The sequence below is a fragment of the Aulonocara sp. 'chitande type north' Nkhata Bay genome, linkage group LG8 (assembly GCF_057382095.1).
Source record: "Aulonocara sp. 'chitande type north' Nkhata Bay isolate Kocher_YH1m ecotype deep benthic linkage group LG8, A_spYH_male_GT1.1, whole genome shotgun sequence".
In the NCBI taxonomy this organism is placed as follows: domain Eukaryota; kingdom Metazoa; phylum Chordata; class Actinopteri; order Cichliformes; family Cichlidae; genus Aulonocara; species Aulonocara sp. 'chitande type north' Nkhata Bay.
Genome location: NC_141351.1, coordinates 2258739 through 2274536, shown reverse-complemented (window position 1 = coordinate 2274536; position 15798 = coordinate 2258739). Strand labels below are relative to the sequence as shown.

Below are 15798 nucleotides of genomic sequence, written 5' to 3'. Positions count from 1 at the left end.
GAATCAGAACTGACAGGAATTTTAGGAATTAAGCCCATTACACGATGAGTGTGTTGCAAAAAGTGACACGAAATTCTGAATTTTTCAGATATGAACTTGTAACATACACACACCGAACCGAACGAGTTCACTGAAAAAACAAACGTGGACGTGAAATGAGCTGGTCCTGATGTTTGTGAAGAAGAAAAGGAAGAAACTTGAGATTCTGGTTTTATCCGATTCTCGTGAGAAGGCAGCGGCGGAGAAATTTCATGGTTTGATTCCAGAGTTGAAGCTTTCATACATATCTCAGCATGTCAGTGGGGCTATTTTACTATTGTTGGGACAGCATCTGACGACACAGAAATCATTTCACAGAGCTGACTGACTTAGAGACGTACAGCTGTGTCTCTCGCAAAGTACTATTATTTTACCACGTCTATATTCAGTACCAGTGCGCGCTTTGAGATACGAGTGCCAAATGCAGTGACGTGATTGGTCAGATGTGTTCATGCAGTAACTATAACAAGAACAACAACATGATCTACTGTGCAAATACTTGTGTGATAGATATTTCAGGTCATACTGCCCAGCACTAACTGCAATCCAATTCACATTTGTTGATTACAGCAAAAAACAGTTTAACTGACGTTTTGCTGCATTTTAAACCCATAAAACAACTGAAATAACTACGGCTCACACAGTCTTAAACTACAGACTGGCCACTGAGCGACTAAGGCCACAACAATTTATGACTACTGGACTAGACCAAACCACACAGCAACTAAATCTAGACGAGTAACGATCACTGCCTCAACCACATGCAGCTGTTTACTACCACACACACACTCAACAGCACTCGCAGACATGCATGTTATATTAATGAGTTAGCAGACTCTTTTCCTATTTACCTGAACCCACCAATAGAACACCATTAACGGGGCTATGACTATGAGGAACATTGGGGTGAGGGCACAGCATATGAGCAGCACATTCAGTGTGTACCAGAAAGTGCGCATCCATATGTCAATATTGTCTGGGATCTGGGAGTCTATAGCATCCACATCTTTGCTGAAGCGGTTTAGTAACCGCCCAGTAGGGGTGCTCTCGAAGAAGCCCTGCGGAGCTCGCAGGACCCCCTGAAGTAAGTTGCGGTGTGTGAGCTTGGCTGCCTGCAGCATACTGTAGGCCCGGCACAGCAGGCAGTTAATCAACAGCAGCGCACCTGCGAGACAGGAGGGGAGGGGGTCAGGTGTGACAACACAATAACGCCTGCGTTAAATGGATGAGCAGCCTGTGAGACAGCAACTTTCAGTGTCAGTGCAGGTTTCCCAGAGTCAGTCCTCTACGCCACTTATACACCTCATAAGTGGCATTTTATCATCATATTCTTTCATTTATGCTTCCCTTTTGTGCACATGGTGCTTACTTTTAATATCTAATGGAAAACTACCAGATGTGGAAATTTTAAAAGACTAAATAATTAAAAATTTCATTAACTTCAACAGAGAAATGTGAGATACTGCTATCATTTCACCTAAGAAGGTGAGGTCACACTGGCCTTCGATAAAAATAAAGTTTATTTAGTTGTGTTAACAGTGCTTCACCACTAGAGGGGGGTATAGATCACTAAAAACTGACTGACGTGACTTTGATTTTGTTCACGATACAGTGATGGTGTGAATGTGTTTAGGAGCGTGATCTGTGAGGTGTGTGTGTGCATGTGCATCGCAGCAAGCTGCAGGCAGGACAGGAAGTGTTTTGGCTGTGGAGAAAGAGCAAAGTGAGTTTACAACTGAAAAGGAAAAAATGACAGCAGGAGGTGCTCATCATGGACAACATTGCAGGCTACGGAGGAAACAAGCCAAACCTGACGGTTACAAATTTTGCTGCGGCAAACATGCAAGCAGCATGCCACTTGAGGAAGAGGAAGAGCCCCACATTTTCAAGGAAAAGAAGAACTGAGAGGACACATTTGGCACGCGAGCCACACTGCCACCCGACCCCACCCAAGTACCTGGACAAAGACGTATATGACAGCCAGGGGTACTATGACAACAGCAAAAATGGGTGTGCTGGAAACAATAACTAATATAGTGGAGAGAGAAACGAAGAAGGTGCCCAGGAACATGAGCACAGTGGACGGCAGAGCCTCATCTATCACGTAGATGTCCTTGGAGAAGCGGTTGATGATGCGTCCTATAGGGGTGGTGTCAAAGAAAGACTGGGGCGTGTGGAATTTGTTGGTGAGCAGGTTAAAGTGCAGCTTCTTGGCTGCACCGATGTTCCCCATGGCTAATGTGAAGGAAGCAATCATGATCAGGATACCTGGGATTAGGTTAAACCACAGGAGCAGAAGAAAAATTGATTAGGGGGAGGAACGTTTCACTGTAGAACGAGAAAGCAGCTGTTATAAATAGACATGGGCAGCTTCTGTCCTGAATGTGAGGTAGTCAGGGGAGCAGTTCACCATGAAAGGAGCCGCAGTTAAAGAAAAAAAGGATGTCTCTTGTATACAAGAACAATGCTCAGTGTATTCCAATTAACGATGCTGTAATCAGATTAACTCTCCTTTGGCTCACAGCATCTCTCCAGAGTTTACTGTACAAAAGAGAAGCATTTCAACTGGCTGCAAAGCAAATCTGTTCCGATTATTTCAGTAAAACACAAAGAAAAAGCTGTGAGGGTGGAAGTGGAAGTATAAAGTAGGCATTCAGGTTCAACAATCCGACATGGCAGCTGTTTGCATTTCCGCATTAAATACATGCATTTAAATAAACATTCAGCATCAGCGTGTCTTACCTTGTGCAAACCCCAGTGCCGCGTACACCCCCACCCTCATCTGAACATTTTCCGCGGTGCTATTCGTCACGGCGTCATTGGTCCACTCGCTGAGCCAGATGTTTGTTCCGATGGAGGCAGCGCTCTGACAGCCGTACAGGAAGCAGATGACCACTGACAGCAGTGGTCCGACTGCCTTGACGTACTCCAGGTACACCTTTCCTTTCACCTGGGATCAAAACAAAAGATAATTCAGGGGTCGATGTGGTCCAACCAGTGAATACCAGGTTGCTATGTTGCAGTGAACGCTGAGCAGTCGTGGGTCAAAGGTGGAGAACTTTAAAATGAGCAGTTATATATTTGCAGGTTAAAAAGAATTGAAATATGATGCACCGACCTGGCCAGTTTCTGCCGTTTCTGCCTGGATGAGTTTCTCCATCTCGCGCGGTTTCTTCTTGTCTTGCGACTCTGAATGTTTTCGCTGGCTGCAGCCATGTCTCCTTACTGAACGGGACCTGGGGTTCTCTCCGTCTGAGGACATAATGCTCATCTGCCTGTAAAAAGGGGCACAGGGCAATGAGCTCACGCTACTGAACAGGGTCAGGATAACTGGTGGCGATAATGCATTTATTCAACTGCTATTTTGTGCAAAAAGACTCCATATTTTTCAATTTGCTTAATGTTTTAAAAAGCTCATATAATTCTTGAGAAATTCCTGATAAAAAAAAGACAAAGTTTGGAGTTTATGCAACAACCGTTTTATCTCATCCAAGTTTAAATATCCAGTTTTTTTCATTTTACCTTATAAAACTTCTTTTTGCTTCATTGATCATTGGTTCACTGTCCACCATGTCTGTGTGGTTGCTAAGGGCGTCATCGGGGAACAATTCGTCATCTTCAATGATCTCATCTGTGAGAGCAGAACACCAGCATGAGATACTATTGAACCATCAATCCGTTCTGCACCAACATGAGGTGATATGTAAGGGGAGGAAATGCTGTACCGCTGGCCTCATCCTCCTCCATAATATCCTCCAGGGCATAATTTCTGAGGAACTCGGCGAATGCTCCGTTCTGCTTGAGGAGATCCTGATAGGAGCCCATCTCTGACACCCGGCCATCCACCATCACCATTATATTATCCACCTGAGGCAGGAAGCTGATGCCATGTGTCACCAGGATGCGTGTCTGGAGTCAAACACAAGAAACTTCTGTCATGCAATAAACCAGTATGACAATTACCATTTGCATGAACAAGACCAATTAAACTGCCGAAAATGAAAATATTAGACTTAGTGATTTAATTATTGAGGAAGATCATCCTTTAGCCCAAGGCTATAATCTGGCATATTTACATTTGTTATGTTCATTAATATGTATTGTCCCTCTTTCTAAATAAAACTAAAATTAAATTAAAATTAATATTGTCCATCTGGGAGGGGGAAAAAAGCACGCGATCCCAAGCGCTTATTTTCTGCGTACAGCCTTGTGCAACAATCCCTCGAAAACCACATTTGCAGGAACCGCCGATCTGTCCTGCACATTAGGTTAGAGGAGCTTTAGAGCAAGCTGGATTCCAGATATTCACTTTCATGGTATTTCTATTATTACAAGGTCAAGACTTTGACTTGGCTGTTCCAAAACATTCGATTTCTTTTGTATTTGACCGTTCTGATTCAATTCAATTCAATTCAATTCAATTTTATTTATATAGCGCCAAATCACAACAAAAGTCGCCTCAAGGCGCTTCATAGATACAGAGAAAAACCCAACAATCATATGACCCCCTATGAGCAAGCACTTTGGCGACAGTGGGAAGGAAAAACTCCCTTTTAACAGGAAGAAACCTCCAGCAGAACCAGGCTCAGGGAGGGGCGGCCATCTGCTGCGACCGGTTGGGGTGAGAGAAGGAAGACAGGATAAAGACATGCTGTGGAAGAGAGACAGAGGTTAATAACAGATATGATTCAATGCAGAGAGGTCTATTAATACATAGTGAGTGAGAAAGGTGACTGGAAAGGAAAAACTCAATGCATCATGGGAATCCCCCGGCAGCCTACATCTATTGCAGCATAACAAAGGGAGGATTCAGGGTCACCTGGTCCAGCCCTAACTATATGCTTTAGAAAAAAGGAAAGTTTTAAGCCTAATCTTAAAAGTAGAGATAGTGTCTGTCTCCCGAATCCAAACTGGAAGCTGGTTCCACAGAAGAGGGGCCTGAAAACTGAAGGCTCTCCCTCCCATTCTACTTTTAAATACTCTAGGAACAACAAGTAGGCCTGCAGAGCGAGAGCGGAGCGCTCTAATAGGGTGATATGGTACTACAAGGTCATTAAGATAAGATGGGGCCTGATTATTTAAGACCTTGTATGTGAGGAGCAGGATTTTGAATTCAATTCTGGATTTAACAGGAAGCCAATGAAGGGAAGCCAAAACAGAAGAAACATGCTCTCTCTTTCTAGTCCCTGTCAGGACTCTTGCTGCAGCATTTTGGATTAGCTGAAGGCTTTTCAGCGAGTTTTTTGGACATCCTGATAATAATGAATTACAGTAGTCCAGCCTGGAAGTAATAAATGCATTAACTAGTTTTTCAGCGTCACTCTGAGACAGGATATTTCTAATTTTAGAGATGTTGCGCAAATGGAAGAAAGCAGTCTTACATATTTGTTTAATATGTGCGTTGAAGGACATGTCCTGGTCAAAAATGACTCCAAGGTTCCTCACCGCGTTACTGGAGGCCAAGGTAATGCCATCCAGAGTAAGAATCTGATTAGATACCATATTTCTAAGATTTTCAGGGCCGAGTACAATAACCTCAGTTTTATCTGAATTAAGAAGCAGAAAGTTAGCGGCCATCCAGGTCTTTATGTCTTTAAGACATTCCTGCAGTTTAACTAATTGGTGTGTGTTATCTGGCTTCATGGACAGATAGAGCTGGGTGTCATCAGCGTAGTAGTGAAAATTTATGCTATGTCTTCTAATGATGCTGCCTAAGGGAAGCTTGTATAATGTAAACAGAATTGGTCCTAGCACTGAACCCTGTGGAACTCCATAATTAACCTCAGTGTGTGAAGAGGACTCTCCATTTACATGCACGAATTGGAGTCTATTAGATAGATATGATACAAACCACTGCAGCGCAGTACTTGTAATACCTACAGCATGTTCTAATCGCTCTAATAGGATATTATGATCAACAGTATCGAACGCTGCACTGAGGTCTAGCAGGACAAGCACAGAGATGAGTCCACTGTCAGAGGCCATAAGAAGATCATTTGTAACCTTCACTAAAGCTGTTTCTGTGCTGTGCTGAGCTCTGAAACCTGACTGAAACTCTTCAAATAAGCCATTCCTCTGCAGATGATCAGTTAGCTGTTTGACAACTACTCTTTCAAGGATTTTTGATATGAAAGGAAGGTTGGAGATTGGCCTATAATTAGCTAAGACTGCTGGGTCTAGAGATGGCTTTTTGAGTAAAGGTTTAACTACAGCCAGCTTGAAGGCCTGTGGTACATAGCCGATTATTAGAGATAGGTTGATCATATTTAAGATCGAAGAATTAATTAATGGCAGGACTTCTTTGAGCAGTTTTGTAGGAATGGGGTCTAGAAGACACGTTGATGGTTTGGAGGAAGTAATTATTGAAGTTAACTCAGAAAGATCAATTGGAGAAAAAGAGTCTAACTTAATATCAATGGTACTAAGAGTAGCTGTAGATAATATTACATCTGTGGGATGATTATTGGTAATTTTTTCTCTAATGATAAAAATTTTATTTGTGAAGAAGTTCATGAAGTCATTACTAGTTAACGTTAAAGGGATGGTTGGCTCAAAAGAGCTCTGACTTTTTGTCAGCCTGGCTACAGTGCTGAAGAGAAACCTAGGGTTGTTCTTATTTTCTTCAATCAGTGATGAATAGTAAGATGTTCTGGCTTTGCGGAGGGCTTTCTTATAAAGCAGCAAACTATTTCTCCAGGCTAAATGATGATCCTCTAGATTTGTGACACGCCATTTCCTCTCCAGATTACGAGTCATCTGCTTTAGGCTACGTGTTTGAGAATTATACCACGGAGTCAGGTACTTCTGATTTGAGGCCTTAGTTTTCACAGGAGCTACAGTATCCAGAGTCGTACGTAGTGAGGAGGTGAAATTATTAACAAGATAATCGACCTCTGTTGGGGTAGCGTTCAGATAGCTGCTCTGCTCTACAGTATGTTGGTACAGGGCATTGGAGATGATAACAGTGGGTGGATTATATTCTTAAACTTAGTTACAGTGCTTTCAGAAAGACATCTACTTTGATAAAGTCTACTCTCCACCGCTGTGTAATCAATTATTGTAAAAGTAAATGTTATCAGGAAATGATCAGACAGGAGAGGGTTTTCAGGAAACACTGTTAAATGTTCAGTTTCTATGCCATATGTTAAAACAAGATCTAGAGTGTGATTAAAGTGGTGGGTGGGTTCTTTTACATTTTGAGAGAAACCAATTGAGTCTAATAACAGATTAAATGCCATGTTGAGGCTGTCATTTTTAGCATCTACATGGATGTTAAAATCACCCACAATAATTATTTTATCTGAGCTCAGAACTAAATTAGATATAAAGTCTGAGAAATCAGACAGAAACTCTGTGTAAGGCCCGGGTGGACGATAGATGATAACAAGTAAGACTGGTTTCTGAGTTTCACAGCTGGGGTGGACAATGTTAAGCATCAGGCTTTCAAATGAATTAAAAGTCTGTCTTGGTCTTTCATTAATTAATAGGCTGGTGTGAAAAATTGCTGCCACACCTCCCCCTCGGCCTGTGCTTCGAGGTTTCTGGTAGTTAGAATGACTCGGGGGTGTTGATTCATTTAAACTAACATAATCATCCTGCTGCAACCAGGTTTCTGTAAGGCAGAGTAAATCAATTTGTTGATCAATTATTAAGTCATGTACTAACAGAGACTTGGAGGAGAGAGACCTAATATTTAATAATCCACATTTCACTGTTTTACTCTTTGGTTCAGATGTGGATACTGTATTGTTCTTTCTTTGTAATTGTTTATGTTTAAGTTGTTTGTTGCTGGTTTTTAGTTTGTTTTTTGTCTTTTTGGAAGCTGACACAGTCTCTATGGAGATGGGTTTTTGGGGGGGTAGCAGGAGGAGAGAAGCTGCAGAGAAGCGTGTAAGACTGCAACTCTGCTTCTGATGAAGAATGACTTGCAAGTTATGTTTGTTTTGTTATGTTGTGTATGTTTTGCTGCATGACTCAGGTTTTCTTGAGATTTGGTTCTTGGGGGGGGAAAAAAACATCCTGAATTTGCTGAATCTGGGTGATGGGAAGCAGGTGAGCCAAAAATAAACTTCTCTCAACTTCTAGCAATTTAATCCTAGAAAGCACTGAGGTGACAAAGCCATGTGTGACGATTGAATCTCAGAAGATTATCACAACAACTCATCTTCTGGGAAGCTCAGAGATATGTGTGCATGCACTCATAATTTCCTTTCAACTCTCCTTTTCATACATCCCTGTTTCTTAAATAAATACAGGACGCACACTCACACCTGACAGGAAACACCTGCATTTAATTTCACCTAAAGGCAGAGGTCTCCACACCCTTCCCCTCATTTTTTTAAAAAAAATATTGAACCGCTGTGTACTTTTTAGGTTCTTGTTCCTACTTTTAAAAGCTACAGCCATTACAATTTAGCTGAATGCACTTTTGGTTCATAGTTCTCTTTAAAGTAACAAAAGAGAGAAGGAAAAAAAAACAACCCAAAAAAACCTAATGAACCGGCAGAGAACAGTGAGTAGCATCTTACTAATGAGGGAGAAAAAGATACAACTGTACATACTATATTAAATACTGCATTGTACAGTATATAAATAAAGAAAACCTGAAGGCCAGCTGTTAGTCAGGTTCAGTAACTTCTGAATATGACTACTTCCAGCAGAACGCTGCCACACAAAGTTACTCTTTTTACAAACTGGTGTCATAAATATGAAAAATCAGCAGATTGGAAAGTGATCAAACCTCATAAAACTTCCTGTCCAGTAGAAAGATAAGACACAACTTCCTCTTCTGATAAAATTACAGCTCTGCGAGGCTGTCCGTTTCACACTGAACTGCAGAAGTTTATAATGGTAGTCTAAAGCACTTGGGTGGTCAGGAAGAGTAGGAAAGTACTACATAAATACAAGTACATGAAACTGTTCAGACTCTAACGGTCGCATTCCGGCACAGAGCCAGACAACCACCTGATGTCCACCAAAAGAAGGCCGGTGGATCGATGCCCAGCTCCTCCAGGCCATGTGTTGGAAGTATCGGCGTGTAAGTTACTGAACGGAGTGTGAGTGTATGCAAATATTAGATAAAACGCTGTGTGTGACTGGGTGAATGACACTTAGTAGTAGTAGACTTCAGCAGTAAAACTGAGCCGAAAGTAGCAGTTCATTTACAACATAATAGGACAAAGATTCATGTCATATTTACTGGTTGTGTTGTTTACAGAGAACCTTTACATCATCAACTAACCAGGACAGAAGTTGAGTTTAGAGTCTCCTCACCTTGCCCTTCAGAGCCCCTTCTGGGCCGATCAGGTTGTCAAAGATGTGTTTGGACACGTGGGCGTCCACCGCGGACAGCGGATCATCCAACAGATAGACATCAGCATCACTGTACAGAGCTCGAGCCAGGCTCACCCTCTGTCTCTGACCACCAGACAGATTGATGCCCTGCAGGACAAAAACCAAATAAAAAGGCCGAGGCTGAATTTATATCAGAGTTCCTCGAATCAGAAGCCTGATTACATTAGCAACGAGTATCCAATAAATTCAGGAGAGATCTTTGATGAAAGTCATCAACAAGTGCTGAGAGAAAATTGGAAATAAAACAGATGCAGAAAGAGATTAAAAATTAAAATCAAGGAGACTAAACTCGCTCCCTGTGCTTCTGTACCTTCTCTCCTATCTCAGTCATGTCTCCTCCAGGCAGCACCTGCAAGTCTGGGGTTAAGGCGCACGCTTCCAGGACAGAATTGTATTTCTGCTCATTGTACGGGTTCCCGAACAGGATGTTGTCCCGCAGGGTGGCGTTCTGTATCCAGGCCTGCTGAGGTACATAAGCCACTGACCCCTGAGGATAGAGACAGACAACCAGGTTCTTCTCACTTCCTCAAATAGGAAACCTTTTATTATCGGAATAAACCATGCCACATTTTCTAGAAATGATTCCCACTGCAATAGGACTGATGTGCCCTTTTTAAATGTAACGTTAAGCAAAATAATATACACATATATTCTACTCAAGACTAAGCTTTACAGTACTAAGTTATAACTTCCTTTTTGTCTAACTGGATTTTATATTTTATTACTTATTACTTCCAGAATTGAGCCTAAGTTAAGCTAAGCTAAGAGACTGCTAGCTCTCCTCATTTTTTTACCAAAATGTCAAACTCTTATGAACGCTGTCTGCAATATTTTAAAGAATGAATGTACCCATATATTAAATACATGTTTATGTTAATAATGGTCTTAAATGTATTATGTAGACTGTTTTTAATTAACAAAAATGTTTAAAAGATGAGAAATTGAAGCCAAGTCCCATAAACCTGCATCATTTTCAAAGAAAAGCACGGGGCAACCTTATGGAGAAACCTTTAGGGAGCGGCCCTCAGCTCATTTGCTTTGTAATCTTGGTAAAAAGGTTCCTGAAGACTTTATGGGCTGCAGTATATTCTGTGTCCTTTATCTAAAACAGAGCAACTTGTCAGAGCCACTCCTCGTGCTTGACGTCTGGTTTTAAAGCAGCTGCATAGTGTCGTCACGGTGACCGTCCATTTTCCCACCATTACTGTTACTGAACCACAAAGATCAAAGAGCGTCATTAATTTTAGGCACAATGGCTACAGTCGTTTTTTTCATTCTTCAGTATCTGTGTTGATGTTTACCTGCAACATTTCAGACATAAACTGGAGGTTTATGCAAATATCAACATTCAATAAAATGAAAAACATTTGTAGAAGTTCAGATATTAATGTTCATTCTGCCAGCGATATTCGGGAAATTGAAAATGCTTGTTTTGTCTGTTTTGTTTTGTTTATTTGTCACTTGGCAGTAGTAAATAAATGCATCTTTTCAGAGGACAAATATCTAAAAACGAGTTTATTGAGTTTATCAGAGTTTTTTAGTAAGTAAGTTGCGTCAAAAGGAGCAAAAAAATTTGATGACAACTATTTGATCATTAAACACGAGCCGTTTCATTTTACATCTGGCCAACAGATCCAGCTTTCACATGAAAATATCAAATGGCGAAACTTTACAGGAAGGAAAACTGCAATAACTGGGTCAAAACCACCTGCTGCTTCCCGGTATGTTATTCAAAAAACACTAGGGGAATTCCTACCCGAACAGAAACCTCTCCCTCCACTTTTTCCATGTCACCCAGTAATGCTGAGATCAGGGAAGACTTCCCACAGCCAACATGGCCCACCACAGCCAGCAGGGAGCCCTGGGGCACCATCACGTTAATACTGCAAGCACACAATCAAATATTTTACTAAAACAAATACGGTGAATATAAAAATACGATGTGTGGCTTTCGTAGCATACTTGTGTAGAACAGGAGCGTCGTCTTTGCCCCACGTGAATTTCCCATTGACAACCGTGACTGCAAACTCTGTTGAGCAACAAATGTAATCTAAATGACTAGACAAAGCAAAGTTTTGACAAGTTAATCCAAGTGTTTAATTTCACCTGTGACTGTGTTGCTCCTGTTTACGGAATCTGGATCCAGCTCATCATGACTCAGGAAATTTTGGACTCGCTTCAATGAGACGCTCGCCTGAGATGTAGAATAAACAGATGCATGCAATGAATTCTGCTAAAGAAAACCCGAAACACGAACACAGCGCAGGACGTGAAAAAGGTTCCCACCTGTACCAGGCTGCTGATGACTTGGGGAAGCATGTTGAGGGGAAACCTAAGGATGTTAAAAAGCGAGATCGACACGAAGGCCGTCTCCGCATCCAGGATGTTTTTTTCATCCACAGTTACATACACGGCAAATGTTGTCAAGGCAACCTGGAAACACATGGGAAAAGCAGACCACTCAGACATCAAGGTTCATCGGTTTAATGCAGAGAGGAGGCAGAGCCGTGATGCCAGACAGTCAGTGACTCAGCAAGGATCTAAATATCAACAGCACCTTTAAGGCTGAAGTGCTCATTTACCCAACTAATAAAACATGCGTCCACAAAATGTGACCTAAAGAAGATAACAATTGCAGGCATGAGCACATGTGAAAAGAAACGCTGCTCACACACCATATGAAGACTTTTCTCCTTTCTTCTTTGCACAGAAACTTGACCTCAGGGTAAGGCCATGTGTATATATACACGTGCTTCAGTTAAGTTTCCTGTGGTTTTGTTAGTCCGCTGCAGAAAGACGCCTGCTGAGTGGTGAAAGTCGAAGCACTAGAAGCACTCTGGTTCTTCCAATATTGTCTCAAAAATCACACTTTTCTTAATATTTTAGCCTTTCGCAATTGGGACACAAACTTTCTGTGGTGGCTCCAAGTGCACCAGAATACTTAGTCACTGTAGGTTTATCCAGAGCTTTTCAGACTGCTTAACAAACTTTGATGGGAGATGTTTAGACTCATCATAAATCATTCGAGTAAATTATGTGTATGTAAATTAAACTGTAAATGCTAAACAAACAAATGGGGTTAGTGTGATCGTATCTGCAAATAATCTTAATCCAAATATTTTCATATCAAGGCCTAAAACCCCCTAACGAGGAGCTTCCTAATAATAATGCCAACATGTGACATTCTTATACAAGTTGGAAATGAAAGTCATGTTAATGTAAAGCAGCTTCCGACCAGTAAAGTTATTAAAATATGACTTTAAAAACTGACCTAGAAACTGACAAAGCTCTTTGTCAAGGCTTTTATTAACAAACCATAACAGACAAAAAGCTGTGCTGAAACCTATAGTGGTGTCATAATAATAAACTGTCAAATTTGAACAAGTTTTCATCCTGTTTAGATTTACTGTGTAGTCAACTTTACTTCATGAGTTTGAGTTTTTTGGGGGAAGCCTACCAGGAAAGGCGCACTGGTCCAGGCCATGGTGGACAGTGCTCCGAGGTAGGCCGTCTTGCGTAGCACGATAAGCTCCTTTTGCCGAATGGCCAGAACCTTTTCTTTGAAGGAGCTCTCCCACGCGTACAGCTTGAGGACTTTGATGCCGTTCAGGATCTCATTCATCAGCTTGATACGAGCATCTTTGTGCTGCATCTGCTCCACCTGACGATGATGGTGAGACCAGCTGTTTTTACTTGTGAATTTTGATACTTAAAACACAAAGGGGACTTATTTTTAAGCAAATCAATTGTGTGAATGTCTCATTCTGTTTGTTTTACACTGAAATACCTGATAGGCTCGAGTCTTCATAGCGATAAATGCATTAAAAGGGATCAGCATGATCATAACAGCCACCCCAGCAAGCACAGATGGACCGAGGATCTGTAAAATAAACAAGAGTCAGCAAATGATTAAATTTATGATACAAAATAAAGAAGAACTCTCCTGTGTGTAAATAAAAACGTGGCAGGTCCTGGATAACCACTACCTCCCACGGTCTGGTGAGGAAACTGTAGACTGACTGGATAAAGAACTTGATCCAGTGTGGCTCAGCTTGCCACAGCTCTGACCACGAGACCTTCCAGTCCATTCCCTTCTCCCACTGAGCCCACACCCCTTGCTGTCACAGTCTGTCTCTAGCTGTGCAGGTTTCCTCCACCCCTGTTCAGATTCCTTCCTAAACCAACTGGGTTCTTTCTTCTTCCCAGGTTTTGTTGCATCATGGTATTGGCATGCTGTTGCCAACACCAAAGTCTGCCGCAGCGGCTCTTCTGCCTGGTCAGCTCCTCCTGAGCCCTTCACTTCCTACCTGTCCTCACCTTTGTGGTGGTTGAGGAGGCTCTCTTACCAAACAAACCACAAATTTTTCTGACAGGCTGCTGAATGGAAGTCATAGCTTGGAAGATGACGAAGATGATCTCAGTGACCGACAATGGTCAGACAGCTTCCGAATTACAGTAAATTTTAGCTGTTATTCTCATGAGTGCATTAAATAAAGTCCCCTTGGCATAAGGAGAAGACTCAGTGTAACAGAAATACAATCTGTGCATGTACCTGCCAGAGGAAATATAGTGCCAGCATAATCTGAAGAGGGGCAGACCACAGCATGTTAAGGAAGGTGGTCAGATCCATGAACCTCTGCGCATCCACAGACATCAGGTTGACTATCTCTCCCACAGTAGATGAACGCTTGGCTGCATTAGTTATCACTAGTGCCTGTAAAAAAAAAAAAACAAGCAAAACAGAAGATCAGGGAACAAAACCCTTAACACCACAAGAATATTTTCTATGAAGCAATTGATTTCTCCCTTCTAAATTTAAATATGAATGTAATTTGTTTGCAGAACAAAAAAAATCTAATGGGATCGTTTCCTGCATACCTTCCTGTAGATAGCTCCGATGACAGCAGTGCGCACATTCATGCCAGTGACAAAACAGTACTGAAATTGATGGTGGAGTATGAGGGTTTGCAGCAGGGCCGTGAAGAACATAAGGCAGGCCAGCGTGTACCCCCACCAATTAGGAACATCTTTTTCTTTAATGAACAAGATCAGCATCCTGGAAAGATAAAGAAGAGGAATAATTTGATTAAAGCACATGAAGCTGAAATAACCAAAAGTGTAAACTCCTGTGTAAGCCCTCCATCCTCCATCCATGCAGACACACACTGCAAAATGTTAGTGTCATTTAGCGCACTATGATCCAGGTATCCTACAGTTTGGACTGTACAGACATCTGTTCTTTAACTATGGCCTTAAAATACTGGGGAGAACTGCTGACCTTCAACACCTGAAAAAAAAGATTAAAAAAAAGTCTGGCATTCACAAAAGAGTGTTACTATTAGCAGAGACCTTAGCGGCTTTGTTGACTCATGGTGTGAGTGTGTCAACACACCACTGTTTCCCAGGCCTCTAATTTCTTCTGTGCTCGCCTGTTGAAATCAGACCAAATCAAACATGTTCTTTAATCAGCCGTCCTCTGACACCGTTACGAGGACACAGAAGTCACGAGGCTCACGAGACTTGGAATGTCCTCCGACAATCACCTGAAGCTCCTTTGTTCAAACTGTGCTCATGCTTTTGCCCTCAAGGCGAGTCACGTTCCCCGAAATCTCAGCTAAACCAAAACTCTAGTCTGTTTTAACTTTTCGTGCATTTTACTTCATTAGTCTTCCAAAGTTTTTAAAGCTACAGACTTATTTGTTTCTTTTGGAGTTAGCGACTCTGGACACACGTTATTTAGCTTAGCATGTCACCTTTAAAGCTTTACATACTATATATCAGAAACTCACTTATTCCTGACACTCCCTAACTTCCCTAATGTCGCATTCCAGAAGGACTGCTATTTCGTGCTATAGGGACAAATAACAGAACCTGTTTAACCTGAGATAGATACACTTAATCTGCAGATTATCTGCTCTTTCCATGGGTGATTACAGTATGTAAAGGCAGCTTAAAGGCCAGAGCTAGAATGACAGGTACATTCTGTTGTAACAGTAGATTTTTCATAGTATAGCATAGTATATAAACCAGTAAAGGGCTCAATGGCATGTCAAAGCTGAACATGAGGGACAAAATAGTTGTCTTTAATGTTTAAGTGTGTGGCAACTGCTTCTTCTGGTTAAGGGTTTTGTTATTACTGTGGTTATACTCTTAGAAACCACTTTTACAAGTTTGATTATAAATACAGTGCATCTGAAGAGCGCTCTTTACTTGCTCCACAGTTTGTCCAGTTACAGCCTTCTTCCAAAATGAGCTAAATTCATTACCACAAAATTATGTACACAATACCCCATGATGAAGGTTCCTGCTGACCTGAGTGACCTCTCAGGGTCGAGGCAAAGATGAATGCAGACATGTACTGAGACATCCTCGATGATAACCTGCTCCAGAGCACTCCTGACCTCA

General features: G+C 41.6%; 1 protein-coding gene across 2 annotated transcripts in view; it reads right to left on the bottom strand.

The window, feature by feature from the left end:
* abcc3 (ATP-binding cassette, sub-family C (CFTR/MRP), member 3) overlaps positions 1 to 15798 on the bottom strand; it is a 62481-nt gene that overhangs the window by 9298 nt on the left and 37385 nt on the right. Inside the window, exons 9-23 of one of the 2 annotated variants that reach the window (XM_086302768.1) lie at positions 14272 to 14449; positions 13946 to 14107; positions 13181 to 13273; positions 12851 to 13054; positions 11680 to 11826; positions 11500 to 11587; positions 11356 to 11422; positions 11150 to 11276; positions 9704 to 9880; positions 9313 to 9480; positions 3765 to 3948; positions 3562 to 3670; positions 3158 to 3314; positions 2782 to 2989; positions 1997 to 2307 (exon numbers count right to left, since the gene is read on the bottom strand). In XM_086302768.1, the coding sequence (XP_086158894.1) occupies positions 1997 to 2307; positions 2782 to 2989; positions 3158 to 3314; positions 3562 to 3670; positions 3765 to 3948; positions 9313 to 9480; positions 9704 to 9880; positions 11150 to 11276; positions 11356 to 11422; positions 11500 to 11587; positions 11680 to 11826; positions 12851 to 13054; positions 13181 to 13273; positions 13946 to 14107; positions 14272 to 14449 (2380 nt within the window). Of the gene's footprint in view, positions 1 to 890; positions 1205 to 1996; positions 2308 to 2781; positions 2990 to 3157; positions 3315 to 3561; positions 3671 to 3764; positions 3949 to 9312; positions 9481 to 9703; positions 9881 to 11149; positions 11277 to 11355; positions 11423 to 11499; positions 11588 to 11679; positions 11827 to 12850; positions 13055 to 13180; positions 13274 to 13945; positions 14108 to 14271; positions 14450 to 15798 lie in introns of both variants that reach the window. The other variant, XM_086302767.1, reaches the window with a different exon arrangement.